We start from the raw sequence: 23,519 nt of genomic DNA on the forward strand, positions 1-23,519 counted from the left end.
ATTAGAAGAAAACACCTTCTGACAACAAGTGTTTCAGACATGGGCAAAGTGTCTGATTTTCTTTCTCCAAAGTAACAAACATATTTTTCTTCCAGCCGACCCTTTGGTGGGAAGTATTGCCACTCAGTACATGACCAACAGAGCAGAGCACGACAGAATGGCCAGACAGTGGACCAAGAGATACGCTACATAAACTGGGTTTTCAGTCTGTCACAGAAGAGAGCTGCTTATGATTTTGAAAGGGTGGGGGTGGGAGTTGGTAAAGAGTAGGCTATTTCTATATCAGATATTATTCAGTCTTACTTCCCAGGATTTTGTTGTAACTTAAGGTATCTTGCTACAGTAGACAAACTGGTAATAGCGACTTTTAGAGCTGAAACTTTGCAAGATTAGCTGACTTTTAGTACAAAAGAAAGCATGTGTAGATACTTGTGTTCCATTGATCAGCTTAAATTTGTATAGGTACATGTCATTTATGTAAAGTCCTATTTTCTTGTTAAAAAAAAAATGGAATTTGTTTTTCCTTCTTAAAAGGAAACAATGGTATTTAACAAGTTTGCAAAGATGAGTTTGTTACCTCGTATATGTAAAATGGACACCTGGCTACAAGACACCATGTAGTTAATGTATTTTATCTTATATGCAAATTACTTCAAGGGTTGAATCACGATTTGTGGAAACCTGTAGTGAAATACCTTAAGCTGTTAACTGTAAGTGTGGAATAGGAATTGTTCAGTCAATTGGTTTAGACTTCTTATGTCTGCATTTGTGCTAATAAACAATATTAAGAACAACTACTGACCCTGCTGTGTTCATTTCCTCTCTGCAGTCTTTGCTTCTGAAAGCAGGTTAAGGAATACTTATCACTTAATATATGCCAGAACTGATACTTACACAGCACATTTTGGAGATGTCTTTTTACGACTTTATTTATGTGTATAAATAAAGACACTGTAGCTGTCCTCAGACACACCAGAAGAGGGCATCAGATCCTGTTACATATGGTTGTGAGCCACCAAGTGGTTGCTGGGCATTGAACTCAGGACCTCTGGATAGTCAGCGCTCTTAACCCCTGAGCCATCTCTTTAGCCCCCTGGAGATATCTTAAAAACAATAAACAGCCAGGCAGTGGTGGCGCACGCCTTTAATCCCAGCACTCGGGAGGCAGGGCAGGCAGAATTCTGAGTTTGAGGCCAGCCTGGTCTACAGAGTGAGTTCCAGGACAGCCAGGGCTACACAGAGAAACCCTGTCTCAAAAAACAAAACAAAATTAATAAAAACCCAATAAACAGTGTAAGCCAGCTAAGCTTCAAAGATATACTCAATGCCTGTTGCTCAAAGCATTTTCTGATCTGCAGATGAAGTGGCAGCAGACACAGGAGAAATGAGCCACTCTGGTGAGCTGGTGCTCATCTTGCAGAGCAGGCTCCATGACTCAGTAGTACTGCTGCTGGCTATTGCTCCAGACTCATTCAAGTGAAAGCTGAGCATAACAGCATTCACACCTTCATCCCAGGGTGAGTGGATGCCAGAGGATTAAAGTGCAAAGTCATCCTCAGCTACACACTGGGTGTGAGACTAGCCTAGGCTACATGACACCCTGTCTCAAAAGGCAGTTTAATTACATAAACAATTCCATGTATTTTAAAGCACAAGATCTAAATGCAGCCAAAAGAAAAAACAGAAACTCCAGGCAGAATCTATATAAAATATATCAGAAGAAAAAACCGAAAGATAAATACCTGGAAGGGCAGGCTGACTTAACCTGAGGGATAACCAAAAAAGTATGTTTTTTTAAAAAAAAGACTTGGCCAAGACTGTATAATGGTACAGAACTTTAATCCCAGCTGAGGAGGACTTGAGATCAAGGCTAGCCTGGTCTACATAGTTCCAACCAGCCAGTGTTTAGTGGGATGAAGGGCAAACCGGGTGGCTGTAATCCCAGTATTCAGGGTGTCTGGGCACAAAGATTCCAAGTTCAAAGCCTGGGTAATTTATTAAGACCCTTTCTCGCCAGGCAGTGGTGGCACACACCTTTAATCCCAGTACCTGGGAGGCAGAGGCCGACTGATTCCTGAGTTCAAGGCCAGCCTGGTCTCCAGAATGAGTTCCAGGACAGCCAGAGCTACAGGGAAAAACCCTGTCTCGAAAAACCAACAAACAAACAAACCCTTCCTCAAAAAGGCTAATGATACGGTGTGAAGCCTTGAGTTCAGTCTACAGTACCACCAACAGCAAAGCAAGCAGCAGCAATGCTGATGGTTGAAGGTTCCATACTTAATGAATTCTTTACTATACCTTGTTTCATATTTTGCTTTTCAGTTAAATGGTTAAAAATTATTTACAGTTGAAAACACTAAACAACTTATTTCCTAGTTCTTCGTATAGGGTTGGCAATCTTTTTTAATACAATGCCCAGATCTTGGTAAGATTTTCCATAAATTAAATTGTAAACTCAGATTTATATGGAAAACTAATGGTAAGTCTATTTCTGGTTTTTTATTGTATATGGTAAGGTTATTAGAAGAAAAGAGATGTTTCCCCGTTCTTCACTCTAGCCATTTTCAAAAGACCCTCTAGTATTTAATTTTATCACCAGCACAGGCCTAGCTTATAGAATAAAATCAGGGCACTGAATACAAAAGCACCTCATCCTAACCCTAAGATCTTAATACTTAATAGAGCAAAACAAAACCACCACTTTTGTTCTGTTCAGCAAAGCCTCTGTAAACTGAGAATTTAACTCACAGAGATCCAAATTGTTATTGGGACAAATTAGGTACATAAAGCAATTGCCAAGCTTTATAATCTTAAGATAATTAACCTTTAAAAAAGTTTAGATATTATTCTATGTGTATGAGTGATTTTCCCTGCATGTATATATGAGCACTAAGTGTATGAAATGTCTGAAGAAACCAAGAGAAGACACTGAATCCCTTGGAATCTGTTATAGGTGCTAGAAGTTGGACCCGGCTCTTCTGCAAGGCATCAGCCTTACCTGCTGAGCAGTCTCTCTAGCCCTGTGTAAAACAAGAGTTCTGGGCCTGTTAAGATGACTCAGTGGGGAAGGTCCTTTGCCAAGCGAGCCCAGCCACCTCTGTTATTCATGCGTTTATGGAAAGATAATGCATTTGCATAAAATTACAACGAGTATGAGAGTCTGACAAGCTGGAAGAGTTCCCATGGTATACTGCATACTCTAAATTTTATTTTGCTATTATTGACAAGTGCAGAATAAATAACAAAATAAGAACAGGTTTCAAATAAAGACAAAATAATGTCCAACAGCAATAAACTAGGTTAATTATAAAGTAATTAACTTAATTATAAAGTGCATTAAATTACCACTTAGGGGTTCCATTAGGCCCAGAGGTGATCTGTGAAGGGCCATGTTAAATCGTAACCTTGTGCCAGGCTATAGACATTTCAAGGCTTGACTCAGTTTTCGGGATTGGAGTTCCCTTTGTTTTTCCTCCCAGGCAAAGGGAAGCTGGATTTGCTCTGGGGCTGAGAAAGCTTGCTGGCCAGTAAAGTGAAGGGCTCAATCAGTGTCCTCCGGTCTGTCACTGTCACCTCCCACAGCTTGACTTTCTCACTTCTTGCCCACTGTTGTGCCACGTCAGCATCCACCTGTCTCTGCTCAGAAAGGTCCAGTTTGTTTCCTAACACAACGATTGCCACCTGGACAAAAAATGACCAAAGACCACAATAGTAACCATCCATAGCAGTTTACAGGAAAACTGTGTAAGTAATTACTTCTCTTCCAATTAGCAAACTGCTTTACGTAGATGATACTGAGGAAAAGAAAGCAGTAAACTCAGCTGCTCTGGAGCTGAACTAGGAAGATTGCAAGTTCAAGGCCAGTCTGGGCAATTTAGTTAAACCTTGTCTAAAAACAAGTTGGGGAAGTACAGAACTTACCTACCAAGTATGAAGCCCTAATCCTCAGCTGTCAGGGGGAACCCTCAGATGTGACAAATATGACAACAGGGCTCTCTTCTGGCCTCCACAGGCACCTGCATTCATGCATATAATTCCTCCCACCTCCCCACACATACATAATTAAAAATAAGTTTTTAACATTTTTTAAAAGATGGCCAATCAGCTGGGCGTGGTGGCACATGCCTTTAATCCCAGCACTTGGGAGGCAGAGGCAGGTGAATTTCTGAGTTCGAGGCAAGCCTGGTCTGCAAAGTGAGTTCCAGGACAGCCAGGACTACAAAGTGAAACTCTGTCTAAAAAAAAAAAAAAGATAGCCAATCAGCCAGGCATGGTGGTGTACACCTTTAATCCTAGTACTTGGGAGGCAGAGGCAGGAGGATATCTGTGAGTTCTAGGCCAGCCTGGTCTACAGAGTTCCAGGACAGCCAAGGCTATATAGGGAAACCCTGTCTCGAAAAAAAAACAAAAACAAAGCAAACAAGCAAATACATAAAATGTAAGAATCTGGGCTAAGCCATAGAGCTGACTATTAATTAATGTGGGTGCTGTATGGCTCCGAGGTTGCTGACTGAGCTGAGGTGACATGTAAAGAAGATCTGAGATTAGTGAATTCCAAGTAACAAGAAAGTGGCAAACAGGGAGGAGCTGGTGCTGACTCACTAAGCTTCTGTGTGTATGTGTCGAGGTTGAAGATGAGACAAATGACCCCCACATGACTGAGTTATACAGTACCTGAGCTAGGGAGCTAGGAAACATACCCTGAACAGAGTAACACAGAGGGACAGCAAGAGACGCAGGGCGAGCACTGTGCTTCATGGGCTTGGCCAGTCATGCACACTGTGTTTGCAGATACTGCCAGTGTGACGGTTTGTATATTCTTGGGCCGTGGAGTGGCACCATTTGGAGGTGCCACCTTGTTGGAATAGGAGTGTCACTGTGGATGTGGGTTTAAGACCCTCACCCTAGTTGCCTGGAAGTCAGTCTTCCACTAGCAGCCTTTGGATGAAGACTTAGAACTCTCAGCTCTGCCTGCACCATGCCTGCCTGGATACTGCCATGCTCTCACCTTGATGATAATGGACTTAACCTCTGAGTCTGTAAGCCAGCCCCAATTAAATGTTGTTTTTATAAGACTTGCCTTGGCCATGGTATCTGTTCACAGCAGTAAAACCCTAACTAAGACAGAACTTGGTACCAGGAGTGGGGTATTGCTGTGATAGGCCTGACCATGTTTTATTTGAAAGAATGTGGATTTGGAAAGCAGTGGAATGCTTTAAATGGGGCTTAATGGGTCATCTTGGTAGGAATATGGAAGACTTTGTTGCTGGGAGTGATTTGAACTGTGTTGACCTGGCCCAAGAGATTTCAAAGGAGAAGAATTTCAGAATGTGGCATAAAGACTGTTTTTGTGGTATTTTGGTGAAGAATGTGGCTACTTTTTGCCCTTGTCTGAAAAGTCTGCCTGAGACTAAGGTGAAGAGACTCAGATTAAGTGCACTGACAAAGGAAGTGTCAAAAAAGTCCAGCAAAGACTTTGTTCTCTGGTTAAGTCTTATGAAGAAGTTCGAACAAGCATAGCAAGCTTAGAAAGAAAAAATATAAAATATATGGTTCAAGTATTTAAAGGGGTATCATTAAGTGAAATGGAGCAAAATCCTGTGTTCTAGGAGATAACAGATTAAGGGTGTGGGATCTTGGAGCAAGATCCTACCCAGCTAAATTTAGAACCAGGCATGGTGGTACACACCTTTAATCCCAGGAGACAGGCATGCAGATCTCTGCGTTCAAGGTCAATCTACAGAGCAAGATCCAGGACAGCCAAGCTTAGGCAGTGAAGGATTTGGAAAACAGAAAGCCAGTGACAATGTAATAGTCATGTTCTAGTTCCTGCAAGCAGAGGAACTTGGCAGCTTCAGCCATGTGGCTCTGGTTCTAGAGTTAAGAATGGAAGGAACTACTGGGACAATTGATGCTGGTTAGCTGGAGCTAAGAAATTAGCAACGATTAAGAAGAGACCATTATCACTGAGGTAAAATCTTCTGGGAATTGTTTTCTGGAAGCACAAAGAAGCTGTGTTCCAGATATAGCCAAGATTGTACCTCGTGCTGCAGCTGGACTTGGTAATGCGTAAGAGTTACCCAGGTGGTACTAGTTTTGAAGGCATGAAAGTGTCATGAAGAACAGCTGAGGCTTGGTACTGTGAGAGGACATGGAAGGCCATTGGAGAAGATGTAACCTCAGCTATAGTTGATGGCCGAGTACTGAAGGGATCATGCAAAGAATTTGAGGCTTGACACCATGAAGAAAGCCTATGAGAGGCTATTGGTGAAGCCTAGTTGGAGTAGAACACCCCAGTGTATTGGAGATGTCAATACACTTGGAGATCACCAAGAACAGCAGCCGTAGTGGAATGGATCAACATAAGCTTAGAGTGCTACAGAGGGCAGAGCTGGAGAAGTGATGCTAGCCCTTAGGAGGAGTCCAAAAGATCAAGTGGAATCCCAGATACTGAAACAAGAAGCTTTAACATTGAAATTGCCTTGGAGACTCAAAGATGTTAAAGATGCCAGAGCCATGGGATACATGCTGAGGAAAGCTTCTAACAGGGAGTGGAACTAGCCCAGGAGAAAGCAGTTTGTTGCAGTCAACAAAGATGAAAAAGGAGTGGAGATCTGAAGACCCGCTTTGACATCAGCCATGGAGATGCAGAGTTTGGCATTTGCCCAACTGGTTTCTTGTCTTTCTTTGGGGATTACAGTTAAGTGATTGGATGAATCTCAGAAGAGACCTTGAACTTTAGACTTCATTGCTGAGGCTGCTATAGACTATGAGGAATTTGAAAGTTGGACTAAATGCATTTTGCATTATGTTAAGTATGGCCCCCATAGACTGGTGTGTTTGAACAAGTCAAGGGGCCCATAGGGGCCAGGAAGTGGAATGTGATGGTTTGTATATTCTTGGGCCATGGAGTGGCACCATTTGGAGGTGTGGCCTTGTTGGAATAGGAGTGTCACTGTGGGTGTGTGCTTAAGACCCTCACCCTAGTTACCTGGAAGTCAGTCTTCCACTAGCAGCAGCCTTTGGATGAAAACATAGAACTCTCAGCTCTGCCTGCGCATGCCTGCCTGAATACTGCCATGCTCCCACCTTGATGATAATGGACTCAACCTCTGAACCTATAAGCCAGCCCCAATTAAATGTTGTTTTTATAAGACTTGCCTTGGTCATGGTGTCTGTTCACAGCAGTAAAACCCTGACTAAGACAGTCAGTATAACTGAACAGCTTTAAACGTGTAAACTACACTGAATGCACATTACCACTCTAACAGCATCAGACTTCACACCCGGTAACTAAACAGCCACTTACCTCCTTTTTGTCTTTGAACTTATCAATCTCTTTCTTCAGAAGCTCCACTCTTTGGAAGGACTCGAGGTTATTCACACTATACACAAGAACAAAGCCATCAGCAAATGAGAAGTAATGCTTTGGCAGCTCCACACCTTTCTGCAGGCCTCGGGTGTCATACAAGTGCAGCTGCTCCTTCACCCCACGGTCTGTCTCTACAGATGCCATGTACACGTCTTCCAGCGTTTCACAGTCTTCCATCCCTGCGTTAAGGAGCCAGGGTCAGTCGGGCAACACTCACTGGCAGAGACAAGCAGAGTTCTATAAACTCTAGGCCAGCTAAGGCTACAGAGTGAGTTATTCCCAGCTCACACGCTTTCTGAGGCTGGTTTTCTAGGTTTTCCCTGCACCCCATGTAATGACCATATGTCTACTAATTTCTTCAAAATGAAAGGTAGTTATTCATCCAAATGTGTCTTGTTTTTCTAAATATATGTTTTGGACCATCAACGTGGCTCTCAAGCTTGCTGGTATTTTGAGTTCAATTCCTGGGGCCCATTGAAAGGTCGGTGAGAACTAGCTCCAAATGGTCACCCTTTAATTTTTTTTTTTTTTTTAAGTCTGAACTCACTGTCGTTGTCTTCAGACACACCAGAAGAGATCATCAGATCACATTACAGATGGTTGTGAGCTACCAAGTGGTTGCTGGGAATTGAACTCAGGACCTTTGGAAGAGTATAGTCAGTGCTCTTAATTACTGAGCCATCTCTCCAGACCCTTAATCTTTATGCATGCCCCCTCCTCACCCAAACATACAATAATTTTCTTTAATTTAAAAAAAATTATTTCTTAGCCAGGTGGTGTCAGTGGTGGAGATATCACACGCCTTCCTTTCCAGCACGCAGGAGCCAGAGGCAGGCAGTCTCTGAGCTCCAGATCAGCCTGGTCTACAGAAAGGTGGGTCACCAAAATGGTTAATAAAAGATAAAATGTGTACCTGCCAGAAAGAAATGCTCAGATCTGTATTTACATAAACATCATTTCATTTTAACCCACAGGTTATCTTCTTTGCCAAAACCATGACCTCAGTAAAGGCAAAAATGCCATCTTCTTCACCTCTGAACTCGACAAAGCACCATAACATGAAGTGTGATACAGAGATGATGAAATAGCTTATTCATTAAAGGAATAAATGAATGAGATAATTCCCACTTACAAATTAGGTCATACTGTAGCAAGCAAACAGCCATTTCTCTCTTTCTTTCCTTCTTTCTTTCTTTCTTTCTTTTTTTGTCTTTTTTGGTTTTCTGGTTTTTGTTTTTCGAGACAGGGTTTCTCTGCGTAGCCCTGGCTGTCCTGGAACTCACTCTGTAGACCAGGCTGGCCTTGAACTCAGAATTCTGCCTGCCCTGCCTCCCAAGTGCTGGGATTAAAGGTGTGCGCCACCACTGTCTGGCTCCATTTCTTCATTTTTAAGCCTAACTAGCAGCATCAGCATGCTATGTCTGAAGAACATTGTCACTTGATGTTGCCACCTCAGAGACCCTATGATTCCTAGACCCACGCCTGAGGCAAGTACACAGGACCCCATTTTCATATGACTCATTTCTACTTACCATTTGTTTCTAACATGTACAGAACATTTAGCAAGCACTGCTGAATGTCAACAGAACCCAATTTACTTGTCCTTACTTACTCTTTTACACCAGTTAGTATGAGCAACAAGCTCCTTCCACCAGCTTCAGAATCTAGAAAGGAACTAAGAAAGATAATCTTACCAATAGTGTGATTCCCATAAAGGAGTTGCTCCAAAATTGCAGTTTTCCCAACAGACAGCAACCCACAAATGACAACCTTGCAACCCTTTCCCATCTTCTCCTAGGGCAGCACTGTGGAGAGAATGAGGAGACTTTGAAATAAGTCCTTTCTCTTAAAGTTTACGTTGAACCAGTAATACAGGGAGAACTCGAGATACAGAATATGGTCATCTTACCACACTTTGGTCCCCAAGCTATTTGCTCCCTTAGAGAGATCACTGTTAAGAGGTATTTTATATATTGCCACAGAGATCATCTGGATAGACTATAACATCACCCAAATGGAGGTGTGTGTAACCCCAGTACTCAGGAGGTAGAGGATGATCTGTCTCAGTTCCATGCACGGTAGATAAAAAACTAGGTTGGATGTTCATCTCTAGGCATGGCTTGCTCCTTCCTATAATACAGCATTCTAGAATAGAAAGGTGCTGAGGCAGGAGGATTACCATTAGTAAGGTAACATTTTCCTCAAGGCTTTTGTTTTTCTAGAAGACAAGTTATCAACAGTGAAGGTAAAAAGAAAAATGATTCATTAAAGGCAACAAAAATGTTAAAATGTCTTTAATCCTAGCACTCAAAGGGCAAGATCTCTGTAAATTTGAGGCCAGCCTGGTCTACAAAGGACAGCTAGGGCTGATACACAGAGAAACCCTGTGTGGGGGAGAGTGTCAAATGGGGAGCTGGAGAGATGGCTCAGGGGTTAAGAACACCAGCTGCTCTTTCAGAGGACCCAGCTTCAATTCCCAGCACCCACATGGTAGGTCACAACGGTCTGTTCCAGAGTTTCCAACACCCTTATGCAGACATACAGGCAAAGCACTAATGCTTGCGCATGGGCTTGCTCACACAGCCATGCATGTGCATAGTCAAATGGAAACAGGCATGGTAGCACAGCCTTTAATTCCAGCACTTCGGAGGCAAAAACATAGAAAGAGCTCCTTGGTTAAGAGCACTAGCTGCTCTTACAGAGGTCCTAAGTTTAATTCCCAGTACCCCCTGGGACTGGAGTTAAAGAGTTGTGAACTGCCATGTGGGTACTGGAACTAGGGTCCTCTGAAAGAACAGCCAGTGCTTTAAAACAGTAAGCCATCTCTCCAGTTCCCCATAGAAATGGCCTTCCAAAGATGCTCCCAAATTAACCCTGGAAACTTTTTTGAGAATTTACTTTAAGAGAAATTTTGCCTGTCAATGTTCTCTAGAATCTAGAATGTCTCTATGTATTAAGGGAAATTACAGGAATGACTTACAATCTGCAGCCCAACTAAGCCAACAATGAGAAGTTGTGAATGAGAAGTTCAAGAATCTAGTAGTTGCTCAGCCTCACGAGGGTGGGTATTTCAGCTGGTCTTCTGTATAAGCTGGAATCATGAAGTAGACTCCAACAGATGTGCTGGCAGGTAAGTGCAAGCAGGTGGAAAAGAGTGAGTCTTCCTTCTTCCAATGTCCTTGTGTAGGCAGGCCTCCAGCAGAAAGCACGGCCCAGATTAAAGAAAGGTGTGTACCACCACACCTGGACCTAAACTGTTCTTTATTTGGAACTTGCTCTGTCCCAGGCTGGACTTGAACTCAGAGATCTGCTTGCCTCAGTCTCCTGGGATTAAAGGTGTCTACCACCTTCCTGGGCTTAAGCTTTTCATAGCCACTAGGCCTCAAGATTCAGATCAAAAGCCTATGTCATTCCATGTCAAAATTTGGATCAAAAGCCTGTGTCTTCCAGCCTCAAGATCTGGATCACAGCTATGTCCTCCATTTCTGGATTGAAGTTCATTCCAGATATAATCAAGCTGATAACTGGGAATAGCCATCACAGCATGTGTGGCTGGATTAACCTTGAGACAAGGAGCTGAAGGCTAGGGTTGTGATCTGGGCACAAGTGTCTTTATGAGACAAGTTTTAGAGGAGAGGGACTGACTGACTAAAACACGAATCCAGGAGCCAAGGGATGCAGGGGGACCTTGAGCTGATTTTCTTCTCCCTGACACCATGATTTTTAACCTAGTGATGCTTCTGATCTACAAACTGTAAAATTATAAGTGTTTTATTTGAGCCATTAACATCCTCACCTGAGTTAACTTGGAGGGTCTCTGAAGGTATGAGGCTAGCCTAGTCTACACATAAAGTTTCCAGGACAGTTAAAACTACATAGCAAAAATAGAGAAAGAAAATTTTATCTCTGAAAAATAAATTTTAAAATGTAATTGCTAGGGCTGGAAAGATGGCTCAGCAGTTAGAGTACTAGCTACTTTTCCAGAGGACCCGCAATGTCTGTAACTTCTGTTCCAGAGGATCTGGCACCCTCAGTCAGACATACATGCAGGAAAAAACATCAATGCACAAATAAACATAAATTAAAAATATGTAATTGCTGTTAGGGAAACTAACATAACCTCACTAGTCTCTCTATTCCATTTTTCTCTTTTCTTTTAGCCTCAAACCATTTAAGTTAGAATTTTAAAATCTAACTTTCTTTCTTGGGTTTTTCAAGACAGGGTTTCTCTGTGTAGCCCTGGCTGTCCTGGAACTCACTCTGTAGACAAGGCTGGCCTCGAACTCAGAAATCCACCTGCCTCTGCCTCCCAAGTGCTGGGATCAAAGGCTTGCACCACCACGCCCAGCAAAATCTAACTTTCTTTTTTTTTTTTTTTTTTTAATTTCTCCGTATTTTTATTAGATATTTTCTTTTTTTTTTTAACTTTTTTTTATTTATTTATTTTTTTAATATTTTTATTACATATTTTCCTCAATTACGTTTCCAATGCTATCCCAAAAGTCCCCCATAGCGCCCCCCACTTCCCTACCCACCCATTCCCATTCTTTTGGCCCTGGCATTCCCCTATATTGGGGCATATAAAGTTTGCAAGTCCAATGGGCCTCTCTTTCCATTGATGGCTGACTAGGCCATCTTTCGATACATATGCAGCTAGAGACAAGAGCTCCGGGGTTCTGGTTAGTACATCATGTTGTTCCAACAATAGGGTTGCAGATCCCTTTAGCTCCTTGGGTACTTTCTCTAGCTTCTCCATTGGGAGCCCTGTGATACATCCAATAGCTGACTGTGAACATCCACTCCTGTGTTTGCTAGGCCCCAGCATCGTCTCACAAGAGACAGCTATATTTGGGTCCTTTCAGCAAAATCTTGCTAGTGTATGCAATGGTGTCAGCGTTTAGAAGTTGATTATGGGATGGATCCCTGGATACGGCAGTCTCTAAATGGTCCATCCTTTCATCACCGCTACGAACTTTGTCTCTGTAACTCCTTCCCTGGGTGTTTTGTTCCCAATTCTAAGAAGGTGCACAGTGTCCACACTTTGGTCTTCATTCTTCTTGAGTTTCATGCGTTTAGCAAATTGTATCTTAAATCTTGGGTATCCTAAGTTTTGGGCTAATATCCACTTATCAGTGAATACATATTGTGTGAGTTCTTTTGTGATTGTGTTACTTCACTCAAGATGATGCCCTCCAGGTCCATCCATTTGGCTAGGAATTTCATAAATTCATTCTTTTTAATAGCTGAGTAGTACTCCATTGTGTAAATGTACCATAATTTCTGTATCCATTCCTCTGTTGAGGGACATCTGGGTTCTTTCCAGCTTCTGGCTATTATAAATAGGGCTGCTATGAACATAGTGGAACATGTGTCCTTTTTACCGGTTGGGACATCTTCTGGATATCTATGCTCCAAATACAAAGGCAGCCACATTCATTAAAGAAACTTTAGTAAATCTCAAAGCACACATTGCACCTCATACAATAATAGTGGGAGACTTCAACACACCACTTTCACCAATGGACAGATCATGGAAACAGAAACTAAACAGGGACACAGTGAAACTAAGAGAAATTATGAATCAAATGGATCTGGCAGATATCTACAGAACATTCTATCCTAAAACAAAAGGATATACCTTCTTCTCAGCACCTCATGGTACCTTCTCCAAAATTGACCACATAATTGGTCACAAAGCAGGCCTCAACAGATACAAAAATATTGAAATTGTCCCATGCATCCTATCAGATCACCATGGACTAAGGCTGATCTTCAATAACAAAATAAATAATAGAAAGCCAACCTTCACGCGGAAACTGAACAACACTCTTCTCAATGATACCTTGGTCAAGGAAGGAATAAAGAAAGAAATTAAGGACTTTTTAGAGTTCAATGAAAATGAAGCCACAACATACCCAAACTTATGGGACGCAAGGAAAGCATTTCTAAGAGGAAAACTCATACCTCTGAGTGCCTCCAAAAGGAAACTAGAGAGAGCACACATTAGCAGCTTGACAACACACCTAAAAGCACTAGAACAAAAGGAAGCAAATTCACCCAAGAGGAGTAGACGGCAGGAAATAATCAAACTCAGGGGTGAAATCAACCAAGTGGAAACAAGAAAAACTATTCAAAGAATCAAAATCTAACTTTCATTCTCAGAATCATTCAGTAGTTTCCTAGCCTCTTGGCTGTGATTCCAGAATACTGCTTGCTGATTTTGTCTGTTTGGACCCCCAAGACCTAGTTCTAACACAAAGGAGATTTATTTAACCCAGAGGGACAGAGAGCAGGGAATAGAGACAACGTCAGGAGATAAAGGATGTGGGAGGGGGAAAGGAACAAGGGAGAGGAAGGATGGGTCTTTGTCCTGAAGGGGCAAAGGACTGCCTCTGGATAGAAAGGAATTGGACATCATAGGTAAATGGTGGTTTATAAAGGTATAAGGGATAATCTGGTATTAGGATGAGGTGTTTAATTTTAATTGGGCATGTTAATGAGGTGAGCCAAAGTGGCCTTTTGACTTCAATACTTTGATACCCGGACCTTGATAGTCTTGATAGCCTCAGAAGAAGGAAGTGGCCAAATAAGGTACTAGATCTTGGTGGCTAGCTTTAGAAATGTAATCTAAGCTGGGCGTGGTGGCGCACGCCTTTAATCCCAGCACTCGGGAGGCAGAGGCAGGCGGATTTCTGAGTTCGAGGCCAGCCTGGTCTACAAAGTGAGTGCCAGGACAGCCAGGGCTACACAGAGAAACCCTGTCTCGAAAAACCAAAAAAAGAAATGTAATCTAATGGTTTTTAGAAAGGCAGAGGGAATGGGAGAGAAAGGCAAGGCCTTTTTCCATTGCCACGCTCAATACACTCAAGCTGGCCAGAGTCCCTTCAGTCCTGGTATTCGTCTGCATTGTCTTTTAACCCTTCCTCTCAGCGATCCGTACCCCAACTTAAAACCTTGAGGTTTGGTTTCTGATTCCTAACTACTAAGCACATTGTGGAGGTTTGAATAGAGTATGGCCCCACTAACTCATGTGTTTCAATCTTTTACCCAAAGAGTAAAGGTACTATTAGAAGGTAAGGCCTTGTTAGAGGAAGAGTGTCACTGTGGGGTGGGGATGGGGGTGGGCTTTGAGATCTACCATGCTCAAACTATGCCCAGTGAGGCACACCTCTCTTTGCTGCTTGTAGATCAAGATGTAGAGCTCTCAGCTCCTTCTCCAGCACCATGTTTGCCTGCATGCTGCCATGTTTCCTGCTATAATAATGGACTAAACCTCTGAAACTGTAAGCCAGCCCCAAAGTAAATGTTTTCCTTTATAAAAGTTGCCCAAGTCATGGTGTCTCTTCACATCAATGAAACACATTACTACTGAACTACACTCACAGACTTGTAATTTATTCTTCAGCATTATTTAAAAAAAAAAAAAAACATATATATATATATATATATATATATATATCCAGGAGGCTCAGCAATTAGAACACTGGGGGCTCTTGCAGAGCCCCCAGGGTTCAGTTCCTAGCACCTACATGGAAGTTTTCAACCACTTCCACCTACCTCAGTGGGCCCCAGGTACAAAGGTGGTGGTGCACAAACATACATTCAAGTAAACACACATAAATAAACACACATCGCCTAAAAATAAACGTTAAAATTTTTTTGAAGACTGTCCTAAAAGAGAAGTCATAGCCTTCACTCCATGGTAACTTGCAAGCTCCACCAGATGTGCTTAAAAGAGAAAAAAGTCAGTTACTGCCCTCCCCCACCCCCGCGCACCCCACCCCCACCCCACCCCCACCTCCTCCAGGCTCCACTTGCCAGGACGCTGAGACAATTATCACTGTACCGCTCAATACCCCTCCACTCCTTCAATGTGCATCCTTTACACTTGGCATCAAAAGCAATACATAGCATAGTGTTAACGCTTGCTCCCAAGGCTAGAACTTGTGTGTTGTTTGAGCTGCATCACCAGCAGCTGAGACTAAGCTCCGCGCATATTAAGCGATATATCTGTTGAATTTTTAAATAGGGCAGGTGAGGACTCTTAAAATGCTAAAGCTGCCATTTATTCTAAAAGATAAGCAGAACCACAGATTGATGTAAAAGGTAAACATGATTCCCAAACCTTAGCCACAAACAAGCGTAGTTTATTAAAACCGCACGACTGTATGAAAACAGAAAATTCTGGAACTACAAAAACTCCAATACACCATTACGTCTCAATAAAGAACGCAGTGCAGAATGCCAGCAATCTGGGCATTTCTTCCTGGAACGGGTCCTGGCAAATGAACAATTTGCTATCCTAAAAACGCCTATAAAATAAAGTCTCCGGGCACCTCGGGGCTCCCATCCACCACAGGAAAAGTCGGAGGGGGACGGGCACCACAGTCCACCCACTAGCCTGGTTCGCGCAAGTCCAAAGTCCCTGGCCGGCCTTAAGGACACGCAAGGTCCACGCGTGCAGCCACTTCGCCTACCACCAAGTCACGGCCGTCCTGCGGTCACTGTGCTCCGAGATCACGGAGCGAAGCGCCGGTGGAGACACCAACCTGACACTGCAGGGCAGTGAGACAGCAGCAGGCCGGTCACCGCAGTCCGAAGGCGTCCCTCTGGAGCTGGTCCCTGACCTGCTTCCTCCCGGCCCTTGAAGTGACGTAAGCGAACTCACCGCCTCTCACTTTCCGCAGCCTTGGCTGCTCAGGAGCACTGCTGAGAGCTTGGGAGAGCATCCGGAAGCGGCGGGCTGTCCCAGCCTGACTCCGCCCACCAGGTTGGATGTCCGGACTACAAGCCCCAAGAAGCACGGTGCGGCTACCCTGCCCCACCGGAAGGAGGGTTGCCGAGGTGGGAGGAGGAGCCACAAAAGGGATTGTGGGAGAAAGGCTTCTTCCTTTCCTCTGGCGGCGGCCATCAGGTAGGGCAGCTGTGCGGTGTTTGTGTGTCTATCCGTCGCGAATCGCGCTAGTCTTCAGCCATCCGACCCCGGCGACCCTACGGCCTCGGAGCTTCTGCCTCGCACGAGCGCCTAGTGAGGATACGGGGTGGAGAGGGTACGAATACGCCGCCGTCCGGGAGGCTTGAGAGACGCAATGGCGGCAGGATCCGAGCTGGGCCGGGGACTGAAGGAGGCGTGGGATGGAAGCCTGGCCTCGGCTTGCCTCTCATCAGGCCGCCCGGGTGGGACGAAGCTCTCCTGGTCTTACTCGCGGTGGCGGTTATAACCCTGATGCCAGTTCTGGCGGCCTCCCGGAGTATGGGATAGTCAGTCCCGTCCAGCCGGTCCTGCGCCTTGCTGCCTCTGTAGAGCCCTTCTCATTCCCCGTGAACGGTGGGGCTCCAGGACGGATGGAGCGGCCGTAGTCAATGTCCTTGACAGCGATCGCTCTTTCGATTTGCTTCTTCCTCTCAAAGGTGAGCCAAGATGGGTGCATACAAATACATCCAGGAGCTATGGAGGAAGAAGCAGTCCGACGTGATGCGCTTTCTTCTGAGGGTCCGCTGCTGGCAATACCGCCAGCTCTCTGCGCTGCACAGGGCTCCCCGCCCCACCCGGCCTGATAAAGCTCGAAGACTGGGGTACAAGGCTAAGCAAGGTGCGTGAGGTCACGGTGTGGGTGGTCTATAACACTCCCAGAAGGCGGGCCTCAGTTTGGAAGTGCCCCCTCCCCCCAAAAAAAACCCTGCCTAATTTAGCTATGCTAAATGTGATATAGGTTACACATATACTTTAGTCTACATAGTCTATCTTTGTAATTAAGAGGAAGCATTGGAAAGTCTTAACATAGTCTAACGTATTGGTGGCTGGGTTGTTTTGTTTGTGTAGGCTATGTCATTTACAGGATTCGTGTCCGCCGTGGTGGTCGTAAACGCCCAGTTCCTAAGGGTGCAACTTACGGCAAGCCTGTCCACCATGGTGTTAACCAGCTGAAATTTGCCCGAAGCCTTCAGTCTGTTGCTGAGGTGAGTTGTTGGGGAGTATCGATTGTCTTGACAACCCATTAGGAATGGTAGGCTAGGAAGAAACGGGGGAAGCCAGTGGAGTTTCCCTCGGTAGAAGGTGGAGATGGAGTTGTTTTGTACTTAATCACTACCAGTACTCATTTGTTACTGTTGTGCTGCTTGAGTGTGCTGAAAGGGATTTGGGTTTCTGAACTAGTTTCTACAGAACCTATGCTTTTGGAAGACTTAAATTTTGAGCCATTCTGTTTTATTTACTTACATTGCTAATATTCTGTGATCAGTTACTCTTAGGTTGATAAATGGTTGTAGGAGGCCTCTTTCCATAAGCTAGAACTTGTGTTTTTTTGTTTTTTGTTTTTTTTCATTTGTTGAATTAGTGTACAGGGTTGTGGGCTTGATGCCTATTACTGAGGGGACTAGGACAGCACTCAATTTCATGTCTGATTTTAGGGAGAAAAGTTATGTGCTTTTGTCTACATGTCTGTCATGTAAGCTAGTCTACTTCTTAAGGTGTGTGGGGAACTGGCCCGCTTCAGTCTTAACTGTATTATGACCTAGAGTTAGAAGGATTTTAGTTAACAGGAAACTGACTGGTCTTTCTCTCCATATTTTAGGAGAGAGCTGGGCGCCATTGTGGGGCTTTGAGAGTCCTGAATTCCTACTGGGTTGGTGAAGATTCCACATATAAATTTTTTGAGGTTATCCTCATTGATCCGTTCCATAAAGCTATCAGAAGAAATCCTGACACCCAGTGGATCACCAAACCAGTCCACAAACACAGAGAGATGCGTGGGCTGACATCTGCTGGCCGAAAGAGCCGTGGCCTTGGAAAGGGCCACAAGTTCCACCACACTATTGGTGGTTCCCGCCGTGCAGCCTGGAGAAGGCGCAATACTCTCCAGCTTCACCGTTACCGCTAATACACGTGATATTTGTAAAATTCATATCCAATAAACGATTTAGGACAGTCATTTCTGCTTAAAGGTGTTATTTGTTAAAACTAGTCTACAGATTGTCATGAGTGTTTTGTGAAAATGTAGAAGTCAAAGTGTAATAATTGAAACTGCAGGTGATGGCATATCTTGTTTCTAATGTACTTTGCATTATCTGCTTATGAGATTAAGTGTATATAGTGTTTGTGCCAAGTGGTGTCCTGTGTGTAAGACCCTGTAAAAGGTAAAAAGTCCTGAAACTGACTCTGGATGTGTTGGTGCATGAGATAGAATTGACAGCTTTATGATGGCATCTTCTGGTTCACTGAAGTGGCTGCTTGCGAATTTGATGAGTACAAACTTTAGAGTTGGATTTTGCTTAGAAACGTGTAGGAAGAAAGGGTTTCAAAACCTGTTTTGTGCATAGAAAAGTGAGATCAACTATAACCCACATTTTGAGAATTGAATCCAGTGTTATTTTCAGCAGACCAGGTACATTTGTTGGAAGAGGTTTCACTTTCTGTTGGATCTAGAGTGTGGATTTGGAGATGGTGAAGGTTGAGCATTGGATGTAGTAGGGCTTATTTAGGGCAGATCATTTCCATTAGATTTGTAAGCTTGGTTGTGGTTGCAACTAAGCAAATATAGTAAGTTTGATCAAGCTTGCAAACATGAAGCTTTTCTAGCAGCTGGTGTGTGCAGAGGCAGACGGCTCTCCGGTTCCAGGACTGCCTACAATATAGAGAAATTTTCTCTATTCCAGTCAATTCATCATGGGTAAGAATAGTCCATTTTGGTAGTGTTATTTCATTGTTTACAATCTACCCATGGGTAGTTTAGCTGGTAACTGCCTGGATGTTAACATTTCACAAAGGCCATACATAACCATTTTTATTTCTATTTGTGCTATGCCTTGGAGTAGTTTCCCAAAGTGATTTTGAATGTGGAAGAAATAGTATTGTCCCTGAACAGCTGGCTTGGTATCAAAATCTAATTGATGCTTTTATTAAATTGATTTTCCTTTGGAGATTTTAAACAGATGATTTGATTTCCAGAAAATACTAGACTCAAAATCTTGAGACCTATCTTTTCTATTCAGCAAAACAAGTCACTGTATAGAGGTTGTTCAAGTCAACTAAAGTAATAAATGTCTGTTAAACAAGTGGACCTATGTTATCTTTTATGTTAAAGCAAATGAACTTGGAAAGGATAACTAATTGTAGAAATGACAAGCATATTTGACAGAACATGTAATAGTATCCTAAGAATTAGGAAACTGCTTGGGCCTGATACTGTGGCTCAGTTCAGTCCTTAGCACTGATAAGATTTCCTGCTTTCCTGGTCACAGAAACTTGCCTTTATCTGTCTACATGGCAGTCCTGTTAAATTGATCCTGGCCTTTTTTTGCTGAAAGATAAAAGCTTATAGCAAATTAGCATTTTCATGAAGCTGAGCTGGTCATTTTAACTCCTGCCTTCCCTTGTATAGGTTTAGGGATCATAACAGGTATCCATCAACATTGTCAGGAAAAAGGATTTCCTGGTTGGAAAAGAATTTGCTGTATCGATCAAACCATCCTGGAACTTGGATCTACCAACCTCTGCCTCTACACTCTTGGTTTCTTTGAGACACACCAGAAGAGGTCATCTGATCCCATTACAGCTGGTTTTGAGCCACCATATGGTTACTGGGAATTGAACTCAGGACCTCTGGAAGAGCAGTTGGTGTTCTTAACTGTTGAGCCATCTCTCCAGTATAGAAATGCAGTTCTTTATGTTCAACCATTGAGACATCTCTAGCCCAAGACAGTATAACTCAGGTTGGCCCTCAGTACTGATATTACAAGCATGCCCAGCTTGCATAGTACTTGATCTCAACTCAATAGGTATGTATGCTGTTCCTGTTTTACAATAAAGAATATAAGTGGTGTACTCAAAATGACAAATTATAGCTCAGGATAGTATACACCTTTTACCCTCACACTTGGCAGGAGGATCAGTAGTACAGTGTCTTAGAAAAGGCTGTAGGTAGTCGGCATTGCATTAAGTCTGCCTTCAGGTGGTGGCGGCATACAATTTTAATACCAGCAGAGGCCAATTGATCTCTTGAGCTCAAGGCCAGTCTGATCTATAGAATGAGTTCCAGGGCTTCACAGACAGCCTGTCTCAGAGAAAGAGATGTACCTTCACTGGGTACAAATCTTTTATTCTCAGGAATATGCCTCCCAGGTTATTGCCCTGGAGGCAATTGGTATAATCAATTTTATTTAGATTTTGACATAGCAACAGACCTTAAACTGATGTTCCACCTTCTGAGTATAGAAACTCAGTGTTTGTCACCACATCTGCTAACGTAAGTTTACATGATCCTAGGGATGGAATTTAGTACCTTGCGTGTACTGGACAAACACTACCCTACAAGAAATACTTTGCTGTTAAGACTGCCTTCCTATGGGTCCCAAACTGGCCTCAAATTAGCAGCAGTTCAGTATTGTTGGGATTACATACATCACACCTGGTTCAGGAGACAGTAAAATGTATTACTTATTGTTTATTCTTTCTGAAATGGTAGGATATTATACATATTAAGTCCTTTGCTTATTTTTAGAAGTTTATTAGTCCAGTGTTAGGAAGGCTGGCCAGTTAGAAGATTTTAATTATTGGCCTTCAGTGAGCTCTGACAAGTGTGCAATGTCTACATAGAAGTATGCTACAAATAGAGGGTTAGTAGGAAACACTGCTTCCTTTAAAAATATCTCACACTGGCCCTAGTGTGCGTCTATAATGCCAGCATTTGGGAGGCTGAAATAAGAATGCTATGGATTCCAGCCCAGCCTGGACTATGTAGCAATACCCTAGCTCAATAGTCTTACACGCCCCAGAAAAACCCACAGCAACAAATCTACTCCCAAGATATATAGTTGGTCTATGCTTTAGGCTTCACAAATCCCTCAATGCATGCTGCTGCTGCTGCTGCTGCTGCTGCTACTGCTGCTGCTGCTGCTGGGTGTGGTCGTGCATGTCCTTAATCTCAGCACTCAGAAGGTAGAAGCAGGTGGAATTCTGAGTTTGAAGTCAACCTGCATGGTCTACAGAGTGAGTTCCAAGATAGCCAGAACTACACAGAGAATAACTAAAACATTTAGAAAAGACCATCATCTGTATTCTTGATCCCTAGTTCAAATCTGTTGCAAATTAACTCATCACGGGTAACACACCCATCATTAATATCACAAAGCAAATTTCAATATTCTTCCCATTTTTTTGTTTTGTTTTTTTGGTTTTTCAAGACAGGGTTTCTCTGTGTAGCCCTGGCTGTCCTGGAACTCACTTTGTAGACCAGGCTCGCCTTGAACTCAGAAATCCTCCTGCCTCTGCCTCCCGAGTGCTGGGATTAAAGGCGTGCGCCACCGCGCCCAGCTTTCTTCCCATTTTTGAACATAATCCGTTCTCTAACTTGTTAATGCTTAGTTGTCTGTATTTTTTTTTTTTTTTTTTTTTTTTTTAGCTCATGCAGAGTTTTGCTATTGCTCCAGAACTATGCCCTCCTGTCGACCTGTCACCATGCTACCCATTCTGATGGCCATGTACTCACCCTCTGAAACTAATCAAGCTCCTCAAATGACTTCTTTTATAAGTTGTCTGGTCATGGTGTCTCTTCACAGCAGTAGGCCAGTTACTAAGGCAATAATGGTCCCCTTAACTTTTGTCCACAGTCAAGAACCTGAAACCTGTGAATATGTTGGTTTACAGAACAAACAGGATAAAAGTTTCACTTGAATTTGACATGGGGAAATTCCATGGCCTAATGTGACCTAAGGGTCTTGTAAGTGGAGAACAGGCAGAAAGCCTGAGCGATGGCGTCGTGACGTTTCAGTCCAGCAGCACCAGTTTTGCAGACAGCCAGAGACCACAGAATCACATACGGAGGCTTTCCCCAGGTGCCCACAGGATGTCCTGCCTACATCTGGATTCCAGTTCAATAAGATGTGCCTCGGGCCGGGCGTAGTGACACATGCCTTTAATCCCAGAGGCAGAGGCAGGCGGATTTCTGAGTTTGAGACCAGCCTGGTCTACAAAGTGAGTTCCAGGACAGCCAGGGCTATACAGAGAAACCCTGTCTCAAAAAACCAAAAAGAAAAAAAAAAAAAAAAAAAAAAAAAAAAGATGTGCCTTGGACCCCCAGCCTACAAGTACTGTGATTTCCTAAATCTGTATTTTGTTAAACCACAGTTTCTGGTGATTTATGGAAAAAAAAAAATGGAAATAGAGTTCTATATTGCTCTGCTGACTTCTACATCTATCATTTCATTTCTTTCCACACACTGCAACAAACTGTCCCAACTGTAAGCCACAGTGATCCCCACTGTGATAAAGGGATTGCCAGTCAGGGACATTTGATTTGACAATATTTACAGATTTTTGTCTATCACACTGGATGGAAGTTTAGCTTCTAAAGTCCAGTGAGTAGAAGCTGGTGGATACTACTAAACACCCTGAAATGCTTCTAACTTAGTAGTACAGCCCTGTAATCCTAGCAACTCAGGAGGTTGAGGCAGGAGGACCCCAAGTTCCAGGCCAGTCTGGGCTACATAATGAGATTCTGTTTAATAAGAACAAGAAAAATTTGCAAACATCTTAATACATACACAGTAGCTACCCCGAATGAATAACTGTGTAACCCAAAGCCAATAATATTGTTTGAGGAACCCTTTCGTCATCTGTATGTAGAAACACTTTATTTTCTCACACAGAAAACTAGAATATCTCATTTTCCTCACCCTCAACACACCCCTCCAATTAGCTGAAGCCAAACGTGAAGCAGATAGCATTCTGATATTCTGTAGTGAGGAGCAATGGCAGTTGTCTCCTCTAATATTGGCCAATTAAAAGAATTGCCTGGGGCTGGTGAGATGGCTCAGTGGGTAAGAGCACCCGACTGCTCTTCCGAAGGTCCAGAGTTCAAATCCCAGCAACCACATGGTGGCTCACAACCATCCGCAACGAGATCTGGCGCCCTCTTCTGGAATGTCTGAAGACAGCTACAGTGTACTTACATATAATAAATAAATCTTTAAAAAAAAAAAAAAAAAAAAAGAATTGCCTGGTTACTTGAGTGATGTCAGCATATTGCAGCTCCCTTTGGCGGTTTTGTTTTTACTGCAAATGTCTTAACAATTTAAGTTCTAGCTTGAACTTTTATTTGTGCTGAGTTCAGCCCTTTACATGGGCTCATTATACACTGAGCATTTACAG

At 43.2% G+C, this 23,519-nt stretch overlaps 3 protein-coding genes across 7 annotated transcripts in view; 2 read left to right on the forward strand and 1 right to left on the reverse strand.

Annotated features, from left to right (window-relative positions):
* Window positions 1-618, forward strand: part of LOC110308876 (ubiquitin-conjugating enzyme E2 E1) — a 52,095-nt gene extending 51,477 nt beyond the window's left edge. Inside the window, exon 6 of the mRNA XM_021181199.2 lies at window positions 96-618. Coding sequence (XP_021036858.1) covers window positions 96-193 — 98 coding nt within the window. The 3' untranslated portion in view covers window positions 194-618. The remainder of the gene's footprint in view (window positions 1-95) is intronic.
* Window positions 242-16,103, reverse strand: Nkiras1 (NFKB inhibitor interacting Ras like 1). 3 transcript variants are annotated; one of them, XM_021181201.3, is made up of 4 exons: window positions 16,041-16,103; window positions 9,067-9,177; window positions 7,310-7,551; window positions 242-3,681 (listed from the first exon to the last, which is right to left on the reverse strand). In XM_021181201.3, exons 2-4 carry the CDS (start codon window positions 9,158-9,160, stop codon window positions 3,439-3,441), a joined length of 579 nt encoding a protein of 192 aa, XP_021036860.1. In that variant the 5' UTR covers window positions 9,161-9,177; window positions 16,041-16,103; the 3' UTR covers window positions 242-3,438. The 3 variants fall into 3 exon arrangements, with proteins under 3 accessions (XP_021036860.1, XP_021036859.1, XP_021036861.1); XM_021181200.3 differs by having other exon boundaries at window positions 15,922-16,069; XM_021181202.3 differs by lacking the exon at window positions 16,041-16,103 and adding an exon at window positions 15,850-16,033.
* A 91-nt stretch (window positions 16,104-16,194) lies between these two features.
* Window positions 16,195-19,431, forward strand: Rpl15 (ribosomal protein L15). 3 transcript variants are annotated; one of them, XM_021181198.3, is made up of 4 exons: window positions 16,195-16,286; window positions 16,784-16,965; window positions 17,196-17,332; window positions 17,947-19,431. In XM_021181198.3, the coding sequence occupies exons 2-4, from the start codon at window positions 16,794-16,796 to the stop codon at window positions 18,250-18,252; spliced, it is 615 nt and encodes a 204-aa protein (XP_021036857.1). In that variant the 5' UTR covers window positions 16,195-16,286; window positions 16,784-16,793; the 3' UTR covers window positions 18,253-19,431. The 3 variants fall into 3 exon arrangements, with proteins under 3 accessions (XP_021036857.1, XP_085684458.1, XP_085684460.1); XM_085828332.1 differs by having other exon boundaries at window positions 16,273-16,422; XM_085828334.1 differs by lacking the exon at window positions 16,195-16,286 and adding an exon at window positions 16,287-16,400.
* The last annotated feature ends 4,088 nt before the right edge of the window (window positions 19,432-23,519 follow it).

The sequence above is a fragment of the Mus caroli genome, unplaced genomic scaffold (assembly GCF_978045245.1).
Source record: "Mus caroli unplaced genomic scaffold, Mus_caroli_1 scaffold_12, whole genome shotgun sequence".
Lineage (NCBI taxonomy): Eukaryota > Metazoa > Chordata > Mammalia > Rodentia > Muridae > Mus > Mus caroli.